Below are 24,815 nucleotides of genomic sequence, written 5' to 3'. Positions count from 1 at the left end.
CCCAGTGAAACCTTCAGCCTCCAGCACTCTTTAGTCTAAAGGAAAAATGAGGAAGGAAGCAGGTCACTCCTTGGCTACATCTAGACTACATCCATTTTTCGGAAAAGGGATGTAAATTAGACGTATCGCAATTGCTAATGAAGCGGGGATTTAAATCTCCCACGCTTCATTAGCATAAAAATGGCTGCCGCTTTTTTTCAGCACGGAGCTTTGTCAGAGAAAAGCGTTAGTCTAGACGCTGATCTTTTGAAAAATAAAGCCTTTCCGAAAGATCCCTTATCCCTCTTGAAATAAGGGATCTTTTGGAAAAGGCTTTATTTTTCAAAAGATCAGCATCTAGACTGGCGCTTTTCTCCGACAAAGCTCCATGCCGAAAAAAAGCGGCAGCCGTTTTTATGCTAATGAAGCGTGGGAGATTTAAATCCCTGCTTCATTAGCAATTGCGATACGTCTAATTTACATCCCTTTTCCGAAAAAGGGATGTAGTCTAGACGTAGCCCTTGTGTTGTCTCTGGGCAGGCAGCAGAAGTATAGCACATTCTTGATTCTTAGACTGCATTTACCATGGTTAGCATATTGGTTAAAAAAAGAAGATTTGAGCCAAACCTCTGCAGGATAAACATGCAAAGCTATGTTAAAACTTTTAACATTGCAATATCAAGCACTCAAAAGGTCATGTCAGAATGGAGGTTGTAATCAGATCCCCTTACGAATATGCATTATGACACTATGTTTACTTACATGATCACATACTATTTCTTCCACAGGTCCTCTATCTCATTCAGTGGACAGACAAGATCATCTATGAGGGTGACTCAGGACCTAGTCTACAAAGTGCTATCAGACCATTTACTAACAAAACATATTCTTTCGTGGGCACAGCACACTTCTTCAGATGCCCACGAAAGCTCATGGTACTATCTACATGTTTTGTTAGTATATAAAGTGCTACCAGAACATTTGTTGTTTTTTAAGTTTATCCTGTACAGACTAACTTGCTACCCCCTGAAGCTTCAGGACTTAGTGTAGGATTAGCCATATAGTGAAGGAAGTGGGGGTGTCAGGAAGAGAAAGGACGGCCTTATGGTTTAGGCCAGTGTTTCCCAACCTTTTTGAGCATATGGACCCCTTTCAATCTATTAAAATGTCCCTCTTCCTGGGGGAGAAAAAAAAGAAAAGGAAAAGTAAGGAAAAGAAAAGATTAGGCTCACCACAGTCATCCCAATCCTTATTTTTAAACTTTCCAAAGACACCCTGCAGTACTGTCACAGACCACAGGTTGGGAACCACTGGTTTAGGCAATTGAATGCTGCTCTGGAAAACTGGGCTGTATCCCTGGCTCTGTCAGATTTCTTCTGTGATGTCAGATTTCTTCTGTGGGGCAAGTCACCTAAACCAAACTTTTCAGAGATGGCCACTAACTGTATATTCTTCATTTTCTGGGTGCTTTATTTGAGACCTAATAGTGCTGCCTGACTACTCCACTGTTGTATGTAAGAGGCTGGTTGTGGGTGTTCCCAACTTCACCAAGGCAACCCAGAGCTACAATTTCAAGGAAAGTCCTGATCAGCTCCTTGAGTCTCAGGGTACAGCAAACCCAGTGTGGAAGGAATCTTTGGAATTTTTAGTTGTAAAGCTCAAGCAAATCTGTCCTTAGCATCTGTACATTGAGATTTCCCCCAAGCATTTATAAATTGTTTAGATTTGGGTGGATTTTCAGAGGGATGGCAAAAGACACAAAGGTCATCATCTGCCAAATGTGAAGTACTGTTCCAAAAGATTTGTTTTTACATGGGAAAAACCAGGGATATTCTCTAGCCTCATTTTCAAATAGCTGACACATTTTGGCTTAAATGGGGTGGTGGTATGGGGACGGGGAGGAAGAGCTTGAAGCAGACGTCCAATATGGGATACTTCAGCTCAAACATTTAGAGTATGTCTAGACTGCAGCCCTCTGTCGGCAGAGGGATGCAGATTAGGCAGGTCAACATTGCAAATGAAGCAGGGACTTAAATATCCTGTGCTTAATTTGCATAAAAAGGCCACCGTTTTTGCCGACTCAGCACTTTGTCGGCAAAAAGCATCAGTCTAGAGGGAGATCTGTCGAGAAAGAAAGCCTTTTTCAACAGATCCTGTAAACCTTTGGAAAAAGGTGAATGTGCAGCTGACATTGTTTGTATTCTCGGTTTGCCGGTTTCAATGGTATGCTCAATTTTTAAGAGTGCTCACTGAATTTGTGAAAGTGCTAGAAGTGCTACTAAATTTCATAAATGAAGATAATGAAACAGAAGCAGTACAATAAAGAAGATGGAATGTTTGCTGACTGATTTGGACTGAAGACCTCCATGAAAAGAAAACACTTGTGAGTTGAAGACTGATTCAGGAGAAGGTCAAAAGCCTGTATAATTAAAGGAAAGAGAGGGAGAGAGCTCAATAACAGAAAATGAGACCTTCAGTGCTAGTTGTGGATGGTTATATAGAAGTGTGTCAATCTATAAAACAGGAGAAGTGGCTAGTGAGGATAAAGAAGCAGTTGAAATGTTTCCTACGTAGCTAACCATAACTGTTTCTTTTGGAGAGTAACTTACTTACTTCTGAAAGCTTTCAAAGTTGATAAGATGGGCCTTTACTGGAAGAAAATGCCAATATGGACTTGTATTCTCATGATGAGAATAGTGCTCCTGGATTCAAAGCCTCAAAAGACTGCTTAATCCTCTTCAGGGGAAATGCAGAAAATGATTACAAGTTGAAGCCTTTGTCTACTACAGTGAAAACCCAAGAGTAATGAGGAGCTACATCAAGTCTCATCTCCTCATAATTTGGAGGTCAAACAGAAAGGCCTGGATGACATGCAGTATTTTTGGTGAGTGGTTTGAAGACTATGAAGTGTCTGAATTTAAGGCTTACTGTCAGAAGGAAAATTTGGCCTTTACAATTCTCCTTCTGCTGCATAATGTAAGGGCCCATGAACTGCACTATCAAGCCCTCTGTCCAAATGCCAAGATCTTATTTTTGCCACCCAACAGCATGTTGTTGCTGCAGCCTATGGACTAAGGTGTAATGGCTTATTATCTTCTGAGGACATTCTCCATGCTGATTGAGACAGCAGATGAAAAAAATACCAGACAAAGGTTTCAACTTGTAATCATTTTCTGCATTTCTCCTGAAGGAGGATTAAGCAGTCGTTTGAATCCAAGAGCACTGTTCTCATCCTGAATATACTCCCAGCGTAAAGGAGTTTTAGAAGTTCTACAACATCTTGAACAGACGGAAAACATTGACATGTTGTGGGAAGAGGTTGAGATTGGAATGTTTGTATGGAAGGGTACAGCTTGCTCAGGAGGATAGACAGGGAAAAAAGGAAGGAGGCGTTGCCTTATATATTAAAAATGAACATACTTGGAGTGAGGTGGAGATGGACATAGGAGACGGAAGTGTTGAGAGTCTCTGGGTTAGGCTAAAAGGGGTTAAAAACAAGGGTGATGTCATACTAGGAGTCTGCTACAGGCCACCTACCCAGGTGGAAGAAGTGGATGAGGCTTTTTTTAAACAACTAACAATATCATCCAAAGCCCAAGATTTGGTGGTGATGGGGGACTTCAACTATCCAGATATATGTTGGGAAAATAACACAGCAGGGCACAGACTATCCAATAAGTTCTTGGACTGCATTGGAGACAACTTTTTATTTCAGAAGGTTGAAAAAGCTACTGGGGGAAAGCTGTTCTAGATTTGATCCTAACAAATAGGGAGGAACTGGTTGAGAATTTGAAAGTGGAAGGCAGCTTGGGTGAAAGTGATCATGAAATCACAGAGTTCACAATTCTAAGGAAGGGTAGGAGGGAGAAAAGCAAAATAGAGACAATGGATTTTGGGAAGGCAGATTTTGGTAAGCTCAGAGAGCTGATAGGTAAGGTCCAATGGGAATCAAGACTGAGGGGAAAAACAACTGAGGAGAGTTGGCAGTTTTTCAAAGAGACATTGTTAAGGGCCCAAAAGCAAGCTATTCCGCTGCGTCGGAAAGATAGAAAATATGGCAAAAGACCGCCTTGGCTTAACCACAAGATCTTGCATGATCTAAAAATAAAAAAGGAGTCATATAAAAAATGGAAAGTAGGACAAATTACAAAGGATGACTATAGGCAAACAAGACAGGAATGCAGGGGCAAGATTAGAAAGGCAAAAGCACAAAATGAACTCAAACTAGCTACAGGGATAAAGGGAAACAAGAACCTTTTTATAAATACATTAGAAGCAAGAGGAAGACCAAGGTCAGGGTAGGACCACTGGTCAGTGAGGAGGAGAAACAGTAACAGGAAACTTGGAAATGTCAGAGATGCTTAATGACTTCTTTGTTTCGGTCTTCACCGAGAAGTCTGAAGGAATGCCTAACATAGTGAATGCTAGTGGGAAGGGGGTAGGTTTAGAAGTTAAAATAAAAAAAAAGAACAAGTTAAAAATCACCTAGAAAAGTTAGATGCTGCAAGTCACCAGGGCCTGATGAAATGCATCCTAGAATACTCAAGGAGCTGATAGAGGAGGTATCTGAGCCTCTAGCTATCATCTTTGGAAAATCATGGGAGACAGGAGAGATTTCAGAAGACTGGAAAAGGGCAAATATAGTGCCCATTTATAAAAAGGGAAATAAGAACAACCCAGGAAACTACAGACCAGTCAGTTTAACTTCTGTGCCAGAGAAGATAATGGAGCAAGTAATTAAGGAAATCATCTGTAAACACTTGGAAGGTGGCAAGGTGATAGGGAACAGCAAGCATGGATTTGTAAAGAATAAATCATGTCAAACCAATCTGATAGCTTTCTTTGATAGGATAATGAGTCTTGAGGATAAGGGAGAAGTGGTGGATGTGGTATACCTAGACTTTAGTAAGCAGTTTGTTACGGTCTTGCATGATATTCTTATCAATAAACTAGGCAAATACAACTTAGATGGGGCTACTATAAGGTGGGTGCATAACTGGCTGGATAACTGTACTCAGAGAGTAGTTATTAATGGTTCACAATCCTACTGGAAAGGTATAACTAGTGGGGTTCCGCAGGGGTCTGTTTTGGGACCAGCTCTGTTCAATATCTTCATCAACGATTTAGATATTGGTATAGAAAGTACGCTTATTAAATTTGCAGATGATACCAAGCTGGGAGAGGTTGTGACTGCTCTGGAGGATAGGGTCATAATTCAAAATGATCTGGACAAATTGGAGAAATGGTCTGAGGTAAACAGGATGAAGTTTAATAAAGACAAATGTAAAGTGCTCCACTTAGGAAGGAACAATCAGTTTCACACCTACAGAATGGGAAGCGACTATCTAGGAAGGAGTACGGCAGAAAGGCAGATCTAGGGGTTATAGTGGACCACAAGCTGAATATGAATCAGCAGTGTGACACAGTTGCAAAAAAAGAAAACATGATTCTGGGATGCATTAACAGGTGTGTTGTAAGAAAGACTCGAGAAGTCATTCTTCCGCTCTACTCTGCGCTGGTTAGGCCTCAGTTGGAGTATTGTGTCCAGTTCTGGGCACCGCATTTCAAGAAAGATGTGGAGAAATTGGAGAGGGTCCAGAGAAGAGCAACAAGAATGATTAAAGGTCTAGAGAACATGACCTATGAAGAAAGGCTGAAAGAATTGGGTTTGTTTAGTTTAGAAAAGAGAAGACTGAGGGGGGACATGATAGCCATTTCCAGATATCGAAAAGGGTGTCACCAGGAGGAGGAGAAAACTTGTTCATCTTGGCCTCTGAGGATAGAACAAGAAGCAATGGGCTTCTCCAGCAAATAGTTGTAAAGTTGGTGAAGGTTGTTGGCTTTGAGGAGGAGGATGTACAAGGAGCTGTTGGAGTCTCACGCTGCGTAACTGAAAATGAGGAACTGATTGAGTTGGCTCAACAACAGATATCCAAAGAAAGCAAGAATGACGATGATGAAGATGACGTAGGGTAGGATGCTAGGAGTCTGACAACAAAGAATCTAATTTCTTTGGATTTCGGGATGAGATGTTAGACATCCATTCAGAGCAGTGATAATTTTTTGTGAATAGTCTGCCAAAGTGTCCAAGGTTTTTAATGATGCAGTGGCTTGCTACAGGGAGATCAAAGATTTGTGCAGGAAGCAGAGACTGATTAAATCCTTTTTAAAGTCTTCTGAAACCAAAAAGCCAGCCACAGAAAAGCCAGCCCAAGAAAACCCAGCCACCTTCTCTAACTAAGTTTAGAGTAATTGACACTGTCATGCTGTAATATTGTATTGTATTTACAGTATTAAAATATTCAATGTGTTTGAATGGTGTTAGTAGGGCTCTATATTGAATGAAATATTTTATTGTAAAATGTGTACTGTATAACCTGTGACTGTATAACTTGTCATTGTACACTGTTTTGGTGAAAAGAGCATTGTAATAGGGGAGCGTGGTGACAATGTGAATGCATGCCCTCCCCCCCATTCCGTTATTCCTTGTACCAGGGAATTTTCCCCTACCTCTCTTTCTAGCCTTCTCTGATTTTCAGGGTTATACCTTTTTTCTTTCCCAACCAAAGCACACTCATGTTTAGTGTGTAAGCACAGTTGTCAATAAGCTCAGGTAAACATGGTAGCCAATGGTGCATGACATCAATTGTCTTCTGTTGATCTGTTTTAACAGTTTAATAAGAATTACTGTTCGCAGTCTTTTTCAAAACAAGGAATGATTTATCCATGATCTTAGTTGCAATTTATATGTGTGATGAATTCAATATATAAATTCAAAACCCAAGCCAATTGATTAATTAACCCATCCTAAAATCTAAACAGAATTGCATGATTGCTCAACACTGCTAAATAAGTTGTTTTCCCTTGTGTATTTTTCAGAATACTGTTAACACAGTACAGATGTGATCTCTCAATTACAGATATAATTCAGTCTTCTCAGCGTATTCTGAGGAAAAGCAGCATAATCCATTTTTTCCTAGACAGGATGTGACCTGTGTACAAACTGAATGATTGTTTCAATAACCTCCTTCATGGTATCGCATTGTAGTTGTAAAATTATGTAGCTGTTTCCTTCAAAGCAAAACCATGGAGTCTGACATAATTTCAACTGAGCCTATTCCAATCAAAATATTTGTGAAGTCTGTGCCTGTCATGACAAAATCAGATGATTAGTTTTATGTGCTTTGATCAGTATCTTACAATCAGTACATATTAAAGATGGCAGAACATGAGGAACAGGATGTTTTTCAAATAAAAAAGCCTTTAAAGCAGTTGGCCTAAATATTAATTTGTGAGGTGCTGCAGCTTTGATTCCCATTTTACAGTTAGGGTGACAGTCATAGAAATTAAGGAGCAACTTTCAAAAGTATGACCTCCCTTTTTTGCCTATAATTGAAAACCAGGAAAAAAATGTAAGTACTTGTACCAACACCTGACTTCATGTTTTTAATAAGGGAGAGGCATGCATGTTAAATTTCGGTGGGTTCAGCTCTTATCTTGCAGGTTACAAATGCACCCAAAACGTATCCACAGTGGGATAGAACCCAGCTCTGAATTCAAAGGTGGCGATCTTTCCCTGGGTAGGGCTCCCAAGGAGATCCTTACAGACCAAGGAATTCCCTTCATGTCCAAGCTAATGAAGGACTTGTGTTCCCTGCTATGTGTCTGGACCTTGCGTACATCAGTCTATCACCCCCCGACCAACAGTTTGGTGGAAAGATTTAACCAGACCCTGAAAAACAGGATTAAGAAGATGGGAAAGACTGGGACATGCTGCTGCCCTATCTCATGTTCGTGATCCAAGAGATACCCCAGGTATCCACCAGATTCTCCCCATTTGAACTGTTTCTCCAACTGTGAAAGAGCACAAGAGCCCAATGCATGTGCTACAATTGTCAGGCTACCACTTAGGGCCCTGGGCTGGAACCCGGAGCGAGTGGGTGGAACCAGGTTCCCCCCAACCCTCCTCCTGGGTGGTGGGATGCCAGCAAGGAAAGGAGGTCCCTTGAACTTTCTGGGGGGCTGACCTCCAACCCCCTGACTTGCCGATGATGAAAAGGGCTCTTCGAGCAGGGTAACCTTGCCTCTTCGGCAGTGGTAGGGACACCACAAGCCTCTGAGGCACACAAAAAACCCCACCAGGAAGCGCAGGACCCAGGGGCATAGCCCAGACATGCCACAATATATATAACATTTTATTGATATATATATGAAAAAACCCTACTCTACTTCCTATGAAAGCTTTTGAGCATCATGCTTTGCAACATGCAGTTTGACACCAGGTATGAGAAATACTGAGGGCAGTAAATGCCTTAAAATCTCCTCCCTTTGTTATGATTTATAAAATAAATCAGCTCCACCTTTGCATGCAACTTCTTTTCAGATTGTAAACTATGTTCCTGATCAGTGTCGGCACTATAGAAATAAAGGTGTACTCTGCACATCATGGGAGCAGTTCAGTGTCTTGCAGGATCAAGTGTACCGTTGACACTGTTGTACAAACACTTCAGAATTTTGGATTTTCAAAAACCTTATGAGCTGAAAGGTTTTAATATGTGAGAAGTACATTTGTCCTTATTAAAAATTTTCTAATGTACAGTAAAACTCCAATCGTCTGGCATCTGACAGTCCGGCACTCCTGATGGTCCGGCACCATCAGGAACCTGGAAGTGCTCCGGGCAGCCGGACCATTGGAACTGCTCTTCCCCCAGCTTCCTTGATTCAGCCGCTGCTAAAACTGACCAGCGGCTGAATCTGGGAAGCCAGAGGCAGAGCAGCTGGGGCGCTGCCGGGTAGGTCCCCTAGCGCTGCCCCTCGGGGCTGCAGGATCAACCGGGAAGCACCCCAGGTGTCCCCAATTCAGCCGCTGCTGAAACTGACCAGCGGCTGACTCCAGGAAGCCCGAGGAAGAGCTGCTCTGCCCCGGGCTTCCTGGAATCAGCCGCTGATCAGTTTCAGCAGCAGCTGACTTGGAGACACCTGGGGTAGAGCAGCTGGGGTGCTGCCAGGTTGGTCCCCGCAGCGCCGAGGTGCGGTGCTGCGGGGACCAACCCGGCAGCGCTCCAGCTGCTCTGTCCCAGGCATCTCCGATTCAGCCGCTGCTGGTCAGTTTCAGCAGCGGCTGAATCAGGGACCCCTGGGGCAGAGCTGGACTATCGGAAGGGGGGGCTATGAGGGGTCTGGGGTGACATCCCCCCCACCTCAGACCCCTCATAGCCCCCCCTTCCGATAGTCCGGCATATCTGATAATCCGGCACCCCCTGGATCCCAAAGGTGCCGGATTATCGGAAGTTTACTGTACTGTTTTACTTGTCCTGATTTTCTGTTACAAACACAAATCAGAAATAATGCACAGGGTTTGAGACTAGAATGAGGCTTTGCAATACAATTAAATCAGGAACTAGTTTAAAAGAAGAGAATAGTTTCAATTGAATCATGTAAAGTGGATAAAATCTTTACAAGAAAGATTCCTTGTTTCTTTAGAACAGCCAAATAAAATTTGCAATGCCATGTGTACTAATTCAACAAAATGTTCCTCTATTTGCATATCTGTCACTAATCAGTAACTTTCTCTGATCAGCGACTATACATGTCAGTCTACAGATTAACTTCACAACCTGTCCTCTGTGTGTAATATAATAATGTGGTGAATTGAGTATAATAAGTTTATTGTAAATACTTCCATTTAATCATTCTCTAAACCACAAAGTAGCTAGAGGACAAGGCTTGAAAGCAGGTTGCCTTGCACTGTAATGCAAACAAACAAAACTATTAAGGGAGAGGCATGAATATTATTGTTCAGTAGATGTTCACTGACCTGAATTTTTTAGGTTGGTTGGTTTAATTTTTTTAATGTATGGATGCTTGAATGGTATTTGTGTTGACAATAAAAATCACTCTGTGGAAGCTTTTAAGAACAGTTTACACAAATCCCTGTCAAAGATGGTGTAGATATATTTGGTTCTGCCTCCATACTTTGGAGACCACTTTTGAACAAGTAAACTTAACGGCTACATCTACACTGGCCCCTTCTCCGGAAGGGGCATGCTAATTTTCAACTTCAGAATAGAGAATAGTAGGAATAAGAGATCCTCCGGAAAAGGGCTTTATTCCGGAGGATCGTGCCAGTCTAGACGCTTTTTTCCGGCTTTTCCCCAAGCCGGAAAAAAAGCGGCGGCCATGTTTATTTAAATCCCGTGGGGGATATTTAAATCCCCCGTGGATTTCCCTATTCTGAAGTTGGAAATTAGCATGCCCCTTCCGGAGAAGGGGCCAGTGTAGATGTAGCAAACTGGTTTGAGGCAGTGAGAGCTCTGGTATTGGAATGCAGGAATCATTTGCTGACCATCCAATATATAAAGCTGCTGCTATTTGTTTAGATGTGTACACTCAGCTGTTAAAAAAGAGCACTTACCCCTTGAGATAGGGTCTCTTGCACAATTCCTTACATATCCAGCTATAAAACAGACCATTCCCATTCTCCTCCTTGTGACAGGGCAGCTGGCTCCCCGCCGAGGCCCGTACTTGCCAAGACGCCACAGAGGCACTTGTCAGGGAGAAGGCAGCCCTCCGGCGGTGGCGGCTTGTTCAGGCGCTGCTCCCAGCGCAAGCACAGAGGCGCTGGCCAACAAGTGAAGCCTCTTGGTGTCTGCACAGGTGTGGACGTGCAGGGGGACGGAGGAGCAAACAGGTGCGGGCTCTTCAAAAGGAGAGTGCCGGATGTCTGGGAGCGGGGAGAAGTCGAGGAGCTCAGCTAAGCTGAGAGGCTGGCCAGAGGAGCTGAAGGGCTGGATGGAGGAGAAGCCGCCGAGGTGGGCAGAGATGCCAAGGAGCTGGCCAGAGGAGCTCCAAGACCAGATGGAGGAGCCGTGGAGCTGGGCGGAAGCCCCGAGGAGCTGAGTCAGGCGGAGAGGAGGAAGTGGCCCAGGACAGGCCACACAAGCCCGCGGGTTGGTGAGTTAAGGGGGAATCCCCACCAGCCGAACAGGCGAGGACTCTCTGTTCTTAGGGTCCTGGGCCGGGACCTGGAGTGCGGGCAGGCCCAGGTCCCCCTCCCCTCCAGTGCTGACAACCTCTCTCCAGCTAACGGGGCACATTAAGCTGGGGCTGAGGACCAAGGGACCTCGATACTGGACTAAGGTCGCTGGTTGAGCACGTGGGCTGATGGGGGGGAGGAAAGGATCTCGGAGTAGTTAGGATTTCTAGTGAACGCAGGGGTCTGTCCTGATGATGGGACCCTACAAGGTCTGAGGCACACGCTCCAGGACACTCCTCCTTTATTCAGCATATGAACAACCATACCTCTCAAACTTGAAACCAACTAACATGAGAGACAAGCCACTGAAATGAAAATCATACAACCTGTATTTGGTTGCACATCATGCACGAAGTGACACATTAATGTTTTAAATAAGGAAAAGCAGTTTTTCAAGCTGTGTGCATTAGGTAAACCCATTTTGCAATGTATAATGGGTTAACTGATGTACGTGGTGGATGGTGGCCTGTTACAAATAGTAAGATGAACATTCTGAAAAATAGGTTTTATAGTTCTTATGTACTGTAATGCAATATACCAACAACAGGTGTTCCAGGTTTTGGCTAGTTGGGGCCCAGTTTAGAGGAGAAACCTTTGCCAAAGCTGCTGTGGGGTGTGGCTGGTCTTCTTATGGGGCCTCAGTGTGGGGTTAGGTGCAGACACCCCATACACATAAGTCCTACAGTTAATGCATACTGTGGTATAGTTCATATTGCCTCATACACCAATCCAACTACGTCTGGATGCTTTTGCTCCATAGACTAATACCAGCTGCCTACTCGTGTGTTCCCTAGGGTGCGAGACACCTTGCTATCACCTTCACTGAGGATGACGGTGTGCCTTCTGGGGCGGGCAGTGCCCCAGTTCCACTGGCAATGGAGCCACTGGCAACACAACGTCCCCTTGCTAGGCCTACGCAGGCCCTACTGTCTTGCTGCAGCTTAGCGATTAGCGCACACCAACCTTCCAGTGTCTCCCTGAAGCATGGAGTATGCAGGGATTGATTGCTTCCAATGAAGTGGTGCACCACAGCTTACTGCTTCGCCTTCAATCACTACTGAACTTGACACATGTAGATACGTTTATAGTGAAAGCAAGAGAGATTATTTAGCAAAGTACAGAGTCCAGTGATAGTAAGTAGAAGCTTTGGATACCAAGGGTTACATATTAAATAAAATCATAGCAAGCATTCTAGGGAACAGATTGAATTACCAAGACATTGGCTCACCAGTGCTTTCCGGCTAGGCTGTGACACCTTTCTCATGAGACAACTCATACTGTCAGTTTATGTCCTAAATGAAGGACACGGGTGGGGGATGTCACGTGGTACCTTAGATATATTAGGCCTGTCATTTCTTCTTATGTATAAGCATTCCTGTGGATTGTTTTTTGTCTTTCGCTTCCCTCTCTTCTCAATCTTCTGATTAGCTTCAGGCTCGGTATTCAAATAACTCACCAATGTGAAGTGGGCCATACACAATGACCAGACAGACATGTCTGTTATCCCCTGTCTAAAAGGAACCAGTTCAAGGACTGGTGACCTGCCTTTCCTTAAGGACATTACTGTCAGGATAGATGGATAACTTTTTAATATTATCCTTGCATACATTTCACAATGATTACAATGACCAGCAAAGTAGAAGAGCATTTACATGCCACTCTTTGAAGAACTAATGTGCACATACCTGACCAGGGATCCCTGTAAAACTCTATGTACCCCCTGACTACATCTAGACTGGCATGATTTTCTGCAAATGCTTTTAATGGAAGACTTTTCCGTTAAAAGCATTTGTGGAAAAGAGCATCTAGATTGGCATGGATGCTTTTCCGCAAAAGCACTTTTTGCCAATCTAGACGTGCTTTTCTGCAAAAAAGCCCCAATCACCATTTTCGCGATCGGGGCTTTTTTGCACAAAACAAATCTGAGCTGTCAACACTGGCCCTTTTGCCCGAACGGGAGCAGCATAGTATTTCCGCAAGAAGCACTGATTTCAGATAGTAGGAAGTCAGTGTTCTTGCAGAAATTCAAGCAACCAGTGTAGACAGCTGGCAAGTTTTTCCGCAAAAGCAGCTGCTTTTGCGGAAAAACTTACCAGTCTAGACACAGCCCCTGTGTTCTCCCTCAGTTGGTACCAAGAGATTCCAGGATTATGGCTGCCAACTAATTCCAATATTGCCTCTCCCTTCTCCCCATCCCCACCTTCAGGGCTGCTGCTACTATTGATCCCTTTTCCCTTCTCTCAGAAGTACAGAGAGGCTAGTGAGCCCTGGAGCTGCTGAAGTGGAGATGACAGACTGGATAGGAGAGGAATGAGGTGGGAACAAGCTATGGTGAGAGAGGACCTCTGGATGAGCAGGGAAGGCAGTGGGAGGGAACAGATCAAAACAATTCAAGGCTGGATTTGCTGACTGTTTCCTGTTGTGGATGTGATGCAATTGCACCTTTCAGCCCTCCCCTATTCCTGTCAGCCTCTGGGCAGCTGTTCCTCACAAACCTCTTTGGCAGCAGTAGGGGAGACAAGCAGAGAGACCCTAGCTACAGGTGGGGCATATTCTCCTCCTCTCACCAGCCAGCCATTAACCCTTGTCCTGCAGGACACCTGTGTCTGATAGCATGCACTGCTTTTAATACCAATACAGCTAAAAGCTCTGAGACTAACCAGCTAAAACATATTTAAATTCTCCCTCAACAGCTTTCCTATTCCCTTGCAGTTATGGACAACAAATGGACCTTATAATGTATCTTATATCCTCGTTAGCCTGTACCTCTTGTGATCAGGGGCCATATTTGTTGCTCAGCAGACAAATTAGCTCATTTAAAAGTAGCCAACTGGGAGCGAGCTTGCAGGAACCCTAATGCCACTAGCTGCAGCCACAAGCTTGAAGGAGCAACTTCCACCTCTCAAACCATAAATCCAGAGTGAGGATGCAGATTAGTCACAGTGAAACCCAAGAATCAGGTAATAGGAGTCATTAATAACCTGTGAGCTGTAGGAAAAGTAGTGGCAAATATTCAGCCTTAGGAATTGATTATATTTTTAAAGTTTTTATTTATAGGCTCTCAAATTAAAGGAAGACTAAAACCATCTTTTATGGGCCCCAAACAACAAATACTTGTACAGTATGAGCATGCTAAATGGAATGTCTTTCCTGTTTCAACTATAATTTCTTGGTCCTCTGTGGATGCTGTACTCCAATATGATTCTTAATTATATTAAGTGGCTTGCAACCACTATAGCTGCTGGCAATGGAAGGTAGGAGATAGCTAGATGCTTTTTCAAAGTGACTTTATCACCTCATAAAAGAATGCGCAGCATCATACTTTATCCCCTCATAAAAGAATGCATGGCAAACACTTTGTGTTTTTCTACAGAATGAAGTAAAAGTAGTTTTTTAATCTATTACTCTTACCTTTGTTAATTTTATTAAAAAGGGACTGTAGTTTGTGGTTGCACAAAAAGAAATCTATAGCACTTGAATATTAGCAATAGCAGACTCCTTGTTGATGGCCTGCCCTTAACAAGGTTCAACAGTCCCTGTCTCTTAAAGCTATGGGGGAAGGGATCCACAAAAAACTATGAAAATTTAGTTATGAAATACAAAGTGGGGAAGAACTGGCTAGGGAGTAGTACTGCAGAAAAGGTTCTGGGGTTTATGATAGATCACAAATTGAATATGAGTCAGCAATTTTGCTGTTGTGAAAAATGCAAGTGTCATTCTGTAATGTATCAACAGGCATGTCATGTGTAAGAAATAAGAGAAAATTGTTCCACTCTATACTGCATGGGTGAGCTCTCACTGGAGTTTTGTATCCAGTCATGGATACCATACTTTAAGACTGATGTAAACAAATTTGTGAGAGTCCAGAATAGAACAACAAAAACAGAGGTTTAGAAAACCTGACCTTTGAGGAAAGGCTGAAAGGAATGGGCATGTTTAATTTGGAGAACACTGCACGGGTGAATATAACAGACTTCAACTATGTAAAAAGTTGCTCTAAAGAGGACGATGACCCATTGTGCTCTGTGCCCATTAAGGGCAGACAAGAAGTAATTGGCTTAATTTGCAGCTAGGAAAATTCAGGTTAGATATTAGGAACATCTTTCTAACTATCAGGACAATTAAACATTGGAACAGGTTATCCAAGGACTATAAAATCCCTATGCTTAACAAGCGGTCAGATACCTGTGATGGATGGCCAAGACATACTTCATCTTGCCAGACCTACATTTCAATGATTGTGAACATGCTTATTGTATTTGCTGACAAAACTATTTTACACTTTTTTTTTTAAAATAAAAAGCAGCACTAGTGCTCACAAAATGTGAATTCAAATATTGCCTTGCCTAGATCTTTACTCATTTTGGCCCAGTTGTGCTAGTCTAACTTCAGTGGCACTTGGGTGAATAAGTGGATAGCACAATGAGATTTGCTGCATAATCTAAACCTTTCTATGTAAAAATCAGCAGCTGCAAATTTTGTTGGACTTGTTTGACTCCCTACCAGAGATTTATGCTGCAGGAACCCTCTATAAGTAACAAACTATTGGACTCTGATTCTGGTCTCAAAGAATCTCTTTTTTTCATTTGTTGTACAGTGCCTAGCACAGTGGGGTTGGTATCTGTTACCACAGTACAAATAACTATAACATGGGATGTCTAAAAGCAAACACTAAAGAATTGTGGTGAATCTGAGTCAGCCTCCTTGCTGCGGTCATGCTGTGACAAATCCAATTGTATTGACATCAACTGTAAGATTCTTACTGATATCAATGGAAGTTAGATCTGGACCTAAGAAAACATACCTAGAATGTGATCGTGCAGTTTCAGTAGTAATTGTCTTGAACTTCTGAAATGAAAGCAAACTTTTAAATGGAAGCTGACCCTTCTGAGGTAGTACAGTGTGTTAATTCTTGCAGTGGGTTTAAATTGCAGCAAGCAAGGTTTAGGTTGGACATTAGGAAAAACTTCCTAACTGTCAGGGTGATTAAACACTGGAATAAATCGCCTAGGGAGGTTGTGGAATTTCCATCACTGGAGATATTTAAGAGCAGGTTTGATAGACATTTATCAGGGATTATCTAGACCAGAGTTTCCCAAACTGTGTTCTGTGGCCCGGTACCGGTCCTTAGGAAAAAAATACCGGGCCTTAGAACAATTTTTGAGAGAGCCTGCCTCACTGCCAAGATAAATGCCGTGCTGAACTCCCAGTGTCAACGGAGGTAGCGCGGGCTTCCTCTGCGGTCGGGACAGTTCTGCAGCTGTGGGCCAGGTCCAGGAAGTGCACGGGCTGCTCTTCCCCCTGCCCCAAGAGCTGGTGCAATACCTAAAACGCCGGTCCATCGCGTGCTGGGAACTTTGTTCCCCTGCTGCCTTCCTGCGCTCAGGGGAGTGGGTGGGAATCCGGGACTCTGCCGGCTCCAGCTGCTTGGGCGGTGTGTGCTGCCGTGGGGAGCAGAGGAGCAAGGCGCGCGCTGCCCAAGTGGTTGGGGCTGGCGCTCCCCCTGCGCAGGAAGGCATCAGGCATGCAATGGACCAGTGTATCAGGTACTGCGCCGCAGTTTGGGGGACAGGGGAGCAGCACACGCACTTCCTGGGCCTTGGCAGCTACAGGATCCCCAGGTATCAGTCCCTGTCCCCTCCCCCGCCCCCGACTCCCACAAGAACCCTGTCCCCTGCCCCAGCACTCACTGGCACCCTTCCCCAGAACTCTGTCCCAACACCCACAAGCACAGTTGGGGCCACATTAGTGAGGTTTGAGGGGTCCGGAGGGGTTGTGTTTTTGTATCTCACTTGTGTGGCACTGACTGACTTTTCTGTTGGCACTGGGGGCTTTGGGAGGACCAGAAACAATTTATTTGCATATTCATCATTTGCTTAATGAATATGCAAATAAATGTTACTAGTCCTCCAAAAGCTTGTGAATGGATTTACTGGTCCCCAGTATCAAAAAGTTTGGGAACCCCTGATCTAGACAATACTTGGTCTTGCTGTGAGGGCAGGGGACTGGACTTGATGATCTCTCAAGGACCTTCTAGTATTCTATGATTCTGTACATTGGACAAAATTCTGTTATTGTTTAGCCATGAAAATTGCAGCTGTAACAGCTCTAAACATATTTGGAGGATCACTTCAAATACATTTATCCAAACATCTTGCTCTGTAAATCTTGCAAATCAGAATAAAGATATTGCTGGTACTTCCCTTCCTGTGGCAGGGGCAGATGGAAAATCTAGTAGTATTTGGGTATACTTGCTCCCAGGAAATACCAAGAAGTTTGGGTCTGAGGCTGTGTGGTCAGAGGTGTGAACCTATTTTCCTTTGGTTATTGGAACTGGTTCACATGTCCACACACTGTACCATAATCCAAAACCAAGTACTTCACTATAAGGAGCTGGCTCTCGATGTATAATGGTGAAAGTAATGGGTATGAGCAGCAGGTAATACCATGTGATATTTTTCCACAGTAACAATATTATCTGGTACTCTGCATTTAGCAGAGAGTAGTGTGTGACAGAATAGCTTAGCAGAAACAATTCTCAGATACCCAGTGATGTAAGAGATCCTTTCCTGTTGGGGCCAGCCTGTTGTGGATCTGTTTGCACACAGGTTCAGCAAAAGTGTTGTTTTTGTCTTTGAACAAGAGTGAGAAAGGAGAGTCAGTCCATCTTAGATGCTTTCCTAATGCCTTCAAGAAAAAAAAAACCCTATATGGGTTTTGATCTTTCTACTAATTTGGATGGTTAAGATAAGACAGGACAAAGGACAGTTGATAAAAGAGCAACCCAGTTTTCACAATGAGCCAAAATAAAGCTAATACCATTTCAACACATGGCCAAAACCAAGCTAAACCCTTACAAAAAAAAAAAAAAAACCCAATCCATGTGACAGGATCCCCAGGGGTACATTTTGCAGACCCACTCACGACTCTGAATTCTAGCCAGTTGCTTCTGGTGAATCTGCCTGGCAGCCACCAATCCATGCTGCAGAAGGAGATAGTTGTTCTCCTGCCTTATGGACGCTACAATCTAAACAGACAAGAAAAAAAGGATTGCTATCCCTGTTTTACAGATAGAAAATTGAGGCCCAGAGAGATTTAACCAATATGGCATTGTTCTTCCCTTCCCTGAAGTAGTCCACCAGCAGCCAGGGAATTCCTCTGCTTAAGGGCACTCCATTGTGCTATTGTAGGCAGTCCTATCCTGGCTCTACAGCACACTCCAGGGCAATGTCTACACTTGCGGCTTCTTGCGCGAGTAATAAGCAAATGAGGCTAAGAGTGGAATATTGCTGAGCCTCATTTGCATACCTAATGAGCCACCATTTTTTCAGAAGAGGCTCTTGCACAAGAAGGAGCGTCTACACTGCCCCTCCTTGCGCAAGAAAAACCCTCTTGCGCAATGCCGTTACACCTATTACTTGACAGGAAGAACGGCATTGTGCAAGAGGGTTTTTCTTGCACAAGAAGGGGCAGTGTAGACGCGCCTTCTTGTGCAAGAGCCTCTTCTGAAAAAAATGGTGGCTCATTAGGTATGCAAATGAGGCTCGGTGATATTCCACGCTTAGCCTCATTTGCTTATTACCCACTGGCTATGTCTAGACTGGCATGATTTTCCTCAAATGATTTTAACGGAAAAGTTTTCTGTTAAAAGCATTTGCGGAAAAGCGCGTCTAGATTGGCTCGGACGCTTTTCCGCAAAAAAACCCCGATCACCATTTTCGCGATCGGGGCTTTTTTGCGGAAAACAAATCTGAACTGTCTATACTGGCCCTTTTGCGCAAAAACTTTGCGCAAAAGAGACTTTTGCCTGAACGGCAGCAGAATAGTATTTCCGCAAGAAGCACTGATTTCTTACAGTAGGAAGTCAGTGCTTTTGCGGAAATTCAAGCGGCCAGTGTAGGCAGCTGGCAAGTTTTTCTGGAAAAGCGGCTGATTTTTCCGGGAAAAACTGACCAGTCTAGACACAGCCTACAAGTCCTAAAGGAGCACAGGACAAAAATACCCAACATGCAAACAGGAGTCAAATAAGCATAAAGGAAGTCACATTTCAGTAGGATTATCCTGGAACTCATTTCAGTTGTCACAAGGCATCTATGAACCGTTCCCCTTGTGTCTGGACCTGATGTCACAGCAGCATGGAAGAATTCTTCATCTGGATCTCCAGTTTCTCCAGCTGACAATCTGGGCCAGGTGTAGGCAATAAGCGACCCATGTGACTGATGCGGTTCACCAATGTTAGCTCTTGGAGGTGGAAAGACACTTTATTTACCTGAGTGTCCACCAGTATTACCACTTACCGTTCTTGCTGGCTGTGGTTAGTTGTTCTCAGCCAACTTGTTTTGTTGCGGAAATCTGTAAGGCTGCTTGGAAGCTAGTGGCTACGTTTACTAAGCATTATGCTTTGAATTTGGTGTCTAGAGTGAATGTTCCATTTGGTAGAGCTGCAGTTCGATTGTTATTTAATTATTACTCTTCTACCTCCTGAGTTTCTAGCACTGCTTAACAAACTTATCTATAAGAGGGACTACAGAGAAATGCTCAAATTAAAAATGAAGTTTACATGCTTTGACCTGGAGTTCTTTGAGATGACCCTGCATATTCTCTTTGGGCATGTCTACACTAGGAAATTATTTTGAAATAGCTCCTGAAATAATTATTTCAAAATAAGCTTATTCCTCAAGGAAAGCTGGAGTACAGATTTTGAAATAACCAGCCCCTTACTTCGAAATAATGGGCTTGATAGTGTGGATGCTCCACTTATTTTTTTTGAAATAAAGGGTGTTAATTCAAAATAACTCCCTAGTGTAGACCAGGGCTTTTATGGGCTTAAACTGCAATGGGCTTACACTGCAGTAAAAGAGGTTTAGGTTGGACACCAGGAAAAAAGGTCCTTTCAGGGTGGTTAAACACTGGAATAAATTGCCTAGGGAGGTTGTGGAATCTAAGTTTTGTGGATCGCCATCACTGGAGATATTTAAGAGCAGGTTAGACAGATGGTGTTTGGCCCAGCAATGAAGGCAGGGGACTGGACTTGATGATCTCTCAAGGTCCCTTCCAGTTTTAATGTTCAATGATTCATGCTGTATAGCTACTACCACAGCATGTATATAATATTCCAAAAAACATGAAACATAAGGTAAAATACCACATACCGTAGGCCATAAAGGACTGTTCCATCAGGATGTAGTCTAATCATTCGATTTTTCACTGTAACCCCATGAACAAATGACTTTTTGTCATTTTGGAAGTATGTGTCTGGCACCCAGAGCTGGTCAGCTACTCTGTTGTCCAAAGTTAGGTTCAAAGGTATTCCCGAGTAAGACAGCCTTTTGTCTCTCCAGGACTGCTGGAAATACATTGTGAGTGTATAGTCCTGGAATCAAAAAAGAAAGTGTCTTTTAGTAGTTGTGTGTTTTGCATAATAGGCCATATATCCATAATTTGAATGTTGATCATTTAAGTTCAATAATTAATTTAATATTAATAGCACTCTCAAATGTTTAAAGCTCACTGAAACTTTGTAGCAAATATAGATCTCCATTCAGTAGTCACATCTGTGACTCTTGAACTGTATATGTTAATGTTGAGTTTCCTTTTATTTACAGCTGATGAACTGAAATATCCTTTCAGCTACTGAAAACTGCAATAGACCTCAGCATCTCCTGCCACATCAAATAGAGCAGTGGTTCTCAACCAGGGTACAGGTCCCCTTGGGGGGTACATCAACTCATTTAGGGTGTGTCTAGACTACCTAGTTTTGTCGACAAAAGTGGACTTTTGTCGACAAAACTATACCAGCGTCTACACTACCGCTGAGTTCTGTCAACATAACGTCGACAGAACTCAGCAGTTTTGTCAATGCTGGTAAACCTCATTTTACGAGGCATAACACCTTCTGTTGACAGAACTCTGTCGACAGAAGGTGTTATTGCCTGTAACATTGCGTCCAGACTACGGAGTTCTGTCGACAAAGCAGTTTGCTTTGTCGACAGAACTCAATGTGTCTGGACGCTCTTTGTCGACGGAAGTTTTGTCGACAGTATCTGTCGACAAAACTTCCGTCGACAAAACGCGGTAGTCTAGACGTACCCTTAGATATTTGCCTGGTTTTACTACAGCATAGGTTCCCAAACTGGGGTGTGTATCTCCTGGAGGGTGTGAAGAAATTCCAAGGGAGGGTGCGAGGCAACCCAGCTCTCCCATCATTCTCTCCACCTGAAGAAAGAGCCTGCGCTGGCGCTGCCTCCTGCGAAAATGGAGGTAACGCTGGATTTCTGCAGCATGAGGGGAAAGTCCTGCAGCTGCACGGCAAAGCTGGCATCTCAGGAGATAGACGGGCTGCTCTTGTCCTGCCCCAAACAGCCGGTGTGTTTCCTGAAATGCTGGATCTGTCATACTGCCGGGTACTTCTTCCCCCTGTTTTCTGCCTGCATGGGTAGAGGGGTGGGGGTGTAGGAGTCCTGGAACCATGCCAGCTCCAAATGCTCAGGCAGTGTGCCGCTGCGGCGGGGAACAGAGGAGCAGGGCGTGCACTGCTTGAGCAGTTGGAGCTGGCACGGTCCTGGGACTCCTATTCCTTCCTGCCCCCATGCACAGGAAGCAGTGGGAAGGAAGACTCCAGCAGTGCAACAGACCCGGCTTTTCAGGAAATGTGCCTGCTGTTTGGGGAAGGTGAAAGCAGTGCACGCGCTTCCTGAGACCTAGACATAGCGCAGAGCTGTGGGACCCCTAAGTACCAGCCGAGCTGTCCTGTCCCCTCCCCCCTGCCCAGACCCCCATGAGTACCCTGCCCCCTGGCTCAGGCCTCCATGAGTACCCTGTTCAGGGCCCCACCAACGCCCTATTCCCTTGCCAGATTCCCACCTGCACCCTGCCCAGGGCCCTACCTGCTCCTTGCCCCCTGGCTAGACCCCATCCAGCATCCTGCCCAGACACCACCAGCACCCTGCCTCTGCCTCGGGGCCAAACACCCACCAGCATCCTGCTCCTGCCCCCTCCCTCCTGGCCAGACACCTACCCCCAGCTTGCTTCTGTACCCTATTTTCTACCCAGATACTGCACTCCATACCTATCCCACTTACTGGCAGCCCTGTCCCACACACTGGATCCCTCATTTTTGGCCCCATCTCAGAGTGTAGAGGGACCCACAAATTCCACTAACCCTGGAACCCCAGAAGAGTTAATCTTTCCTGAGGCCTTGAACCTCAATCCTACTTACCCTCCCTGAATGTGGCTGGGGTGCCAGGGGAGGGGGATGTCTCAGTTGGGGCCACATCAGTGAGGCTTGGGGGGGAGGGGCTTGGAGTTGTGTTTTTGCATCTAACTTGTGTGATCCCTGACTGATTTTTTTTTTCTGTGGGTCAGTGACCTCTGACCCAAAATATGTTCCCTGCCCCTCCCATAAATAAAGACAATGCTGAAACATTTGTGTTGGACATATTGTATTTAAAAATGAAGCCTGGCCAAGAGGGCCAAGCCCTGGCCGCAACGTCACAACACCCCTGCATCCTCCCCCACATAGCAACCGTGAGCCCATCATACACCTTAACCCCCTGTCCTGAGCCTCTCACATCCCCAGTCCTCTGCCACAACACTACTGCACAATCCACACACTGCTAATCTGTGTCCTGAGCCCATCATACTCCCAGCCCCCATGTTCTGAGCCCCTCACACTTCCCAACCTGAACTCCTGCACCCTCATAGCCACAAGCATGTGGTCTGCTCAGCACTCCAACTCTCCATCTGATCCCAACACTTTCCAAGCTGGAGCCCCCTCCCTCAGTCAGCTGCCTATTCTTCACCTCCTCCTGCACCCAAATTCCCTCTCAGAGCTTGCACCTTTCACCCCTTCCCACACCCAAATTCCTCATTTCAAAACTAGGATTTGCCAACTTGTAAAGAAAATGCAGCATCATCCTTCACATTAAATTTGTTTTTTCTATTTCTTATGTTAAATTACATTTTTATTAAATTTTTGCACCAAGAAAAACTATTTGTGTTTATTTTTAATTTTAAATTACGAATTGAATTTTTTGTTAAAAGGGGGGGGTTGGATGATAGTAAAGAAGAGGTGGGGAGGCATGAGGGTTTCTCAAAAATCAAAAAGGGGGCATGATGCTGAAAAGTTTGGGACACTGTATTACAGGATATATAAAAAGCACTAGCCAAATCAATACAAACTAAAATTTCATATAGACAATGGCTTGTTTGCACTGCTGTGTATATACTATACACTGAAATGTCACTACAATATTTATATTCACATTGATATTTTTGTATATGGTAAAATGAGAAAGTAAGCAATTTTTCAGTAATAGTATTGTGTAACTATTGTATTTTATGGCTGATTTTTATAACGAGGTTAACTTGGGGTTTGAAATGAGATTAAGTTGGGGTATGTAAAATAAATTAGACACCTAAAGAGATACAGTAACCTGGAAAGGTTGAAAGCTACTGAAATAGAATATTTGGCACTCATGCAGTAGGGAGTAACATTAAGGGACTATAATCCATAAATCATGTGATACATATCGTTTAAGGTTTATTCTCAACCTGAAGAGAGCTGCTTTTGCCTGGGGCTATTGCTGAGCTTTTGTCCATGTTTTCTCTCAAATGCCACTCGACAACAACCCAAGAGAGCTTGCTGGTCCTAAAAAGGGTTAAATCCAGCCCTGGGAGAGCCTGTAGCAGATAGCAGCCAATTAGGGTCCAGCTGAGGGCTGTATAAATGAGGGTTCCTGGAGGGGAGGAAAGTCTTTTTTTTTTATTCTTGTTCCAGCTGTGGAGCAGGATGGACCTAAGCTAGAGGCTTCTTAATACAGAGCAGAGCAGGGCTGGAGAAAGGCAGGCAGATCTGGGAAGCTCTGGCCAGGTAAGCTGCAAGGCCTGAGGGTACCAGGGATGCAGCCAGAGCAGGACAAAACAGCAGGTCTACACCCCTTGCAGATGAGTGGCCATTTCACACTGCAGTTTGCCCCTGAGGTAAGAGTTTAATTGATGACTGGTGGTGGGTCACTGAAATAAGGTGGGTATAAGGGCTTTGGGGTTCCCTAGGAGCGAGGACCCCAGAGTGTGGGGGCACTATAGCAGGGCAGTACCCAGAGGGGAGGACACTGCAATCTGGGAAGGATCAGGGTCCTAATGCAAAGTGGTAGAGAATAAAAGGGAACAGTAGTACTCCAGAGCTGAAGACCTGATTCCCTGACTTTCCAGCAGGTGGCACAGCAGCAGTGAGTTGCAACCTGTTACATAGATATGTAAGAATGACTTTGGTCCTGAGACTGGTGCATTTTTCTGGGCCTGAAAACAAAGGGCTTGTCTATATTTAAAATGCTGCAGAGGCTCATGAGAGGACCTTCTGTCCTAGTCCATGACAGCTCATTTTGCTTAAGAGCCTTTGGTGAGGAGCCTTGTCAAAGGCTTTCTAGAAATCTAAGTTCACTGGATTTCCCCCATGTCCACATGCTTGTTGACCTTCCTCAAAGAATTCTAGTAGACTAGTAAGACCTGATTTTCCTCTTCAAAAATCATATTTCCCTAACAAATTAAGTTTAAGTGTCTGACAAATCTGTGATTTTTTTCCTGTCATTTCAACCAATTTTCCCAGTACTGAATCTTTCTCTTGACCTAGTTAACCGTCATTTTGGAGTGAGTCCTTTTTCTTGTGTAGCCCAGGCCATAGTATCTGCATGTCTTCTAATCAGCTTGATGTGGAAAGAAAATTATTTCACAAGGCTTCTGAAAACCATCTGATTGCCTCCCCTCCTCTCAATCTGCTATTTTTTTTAAAGGTTGTTAGTTT

The 24,815-nt window shown here is 44.0% G+C and overlaps 1 protein-coding gene across 1 annotated transcript in view; it reads right to left on the bottom strand.

Annotated features, from left to right (window-relative positions):
- The window catches only part of GABRB1 (gamma-aminobutyric acid type A receptor subunit beta1), a 240,454-nt gene that overhangs the window by 85,297 nt on the left and 130,342 nt on the right, over nt 1-24,815 (bottom strand). Inside the window, exon 4 of the mRNA XM_006111940.5 lies at nt 20,167-20,387. Within this exon, the coding sequence (XP_006112002.3) occupies nt 20,167-20,387 (221 nt within the window). The remainder of the gene's footprint in view (nt 1-20,166; nt 20,388-24,815) is intronic.

Source organism: Pelodiscus sinensis, chromosome 4 (assembly GCF_052426305.1).
Source record: "Pelodiscus sinensis isolate ZL-2025 chromosome 4, ASM5242630v1, whole genome shotgun sequence".
Classification (NCBI taxonomy): domain Eukaryota; kingdom Metazoa; phylum Chordata; order Testudines; family Trionychidae; genus Pelodiscus; species Pelodiscus sinensis.
The sequence above is the reverse complement of the archived record's forward strand: the minus strand, read 5'-3'. Positions and strand labels throughout refer to the sequence as shown.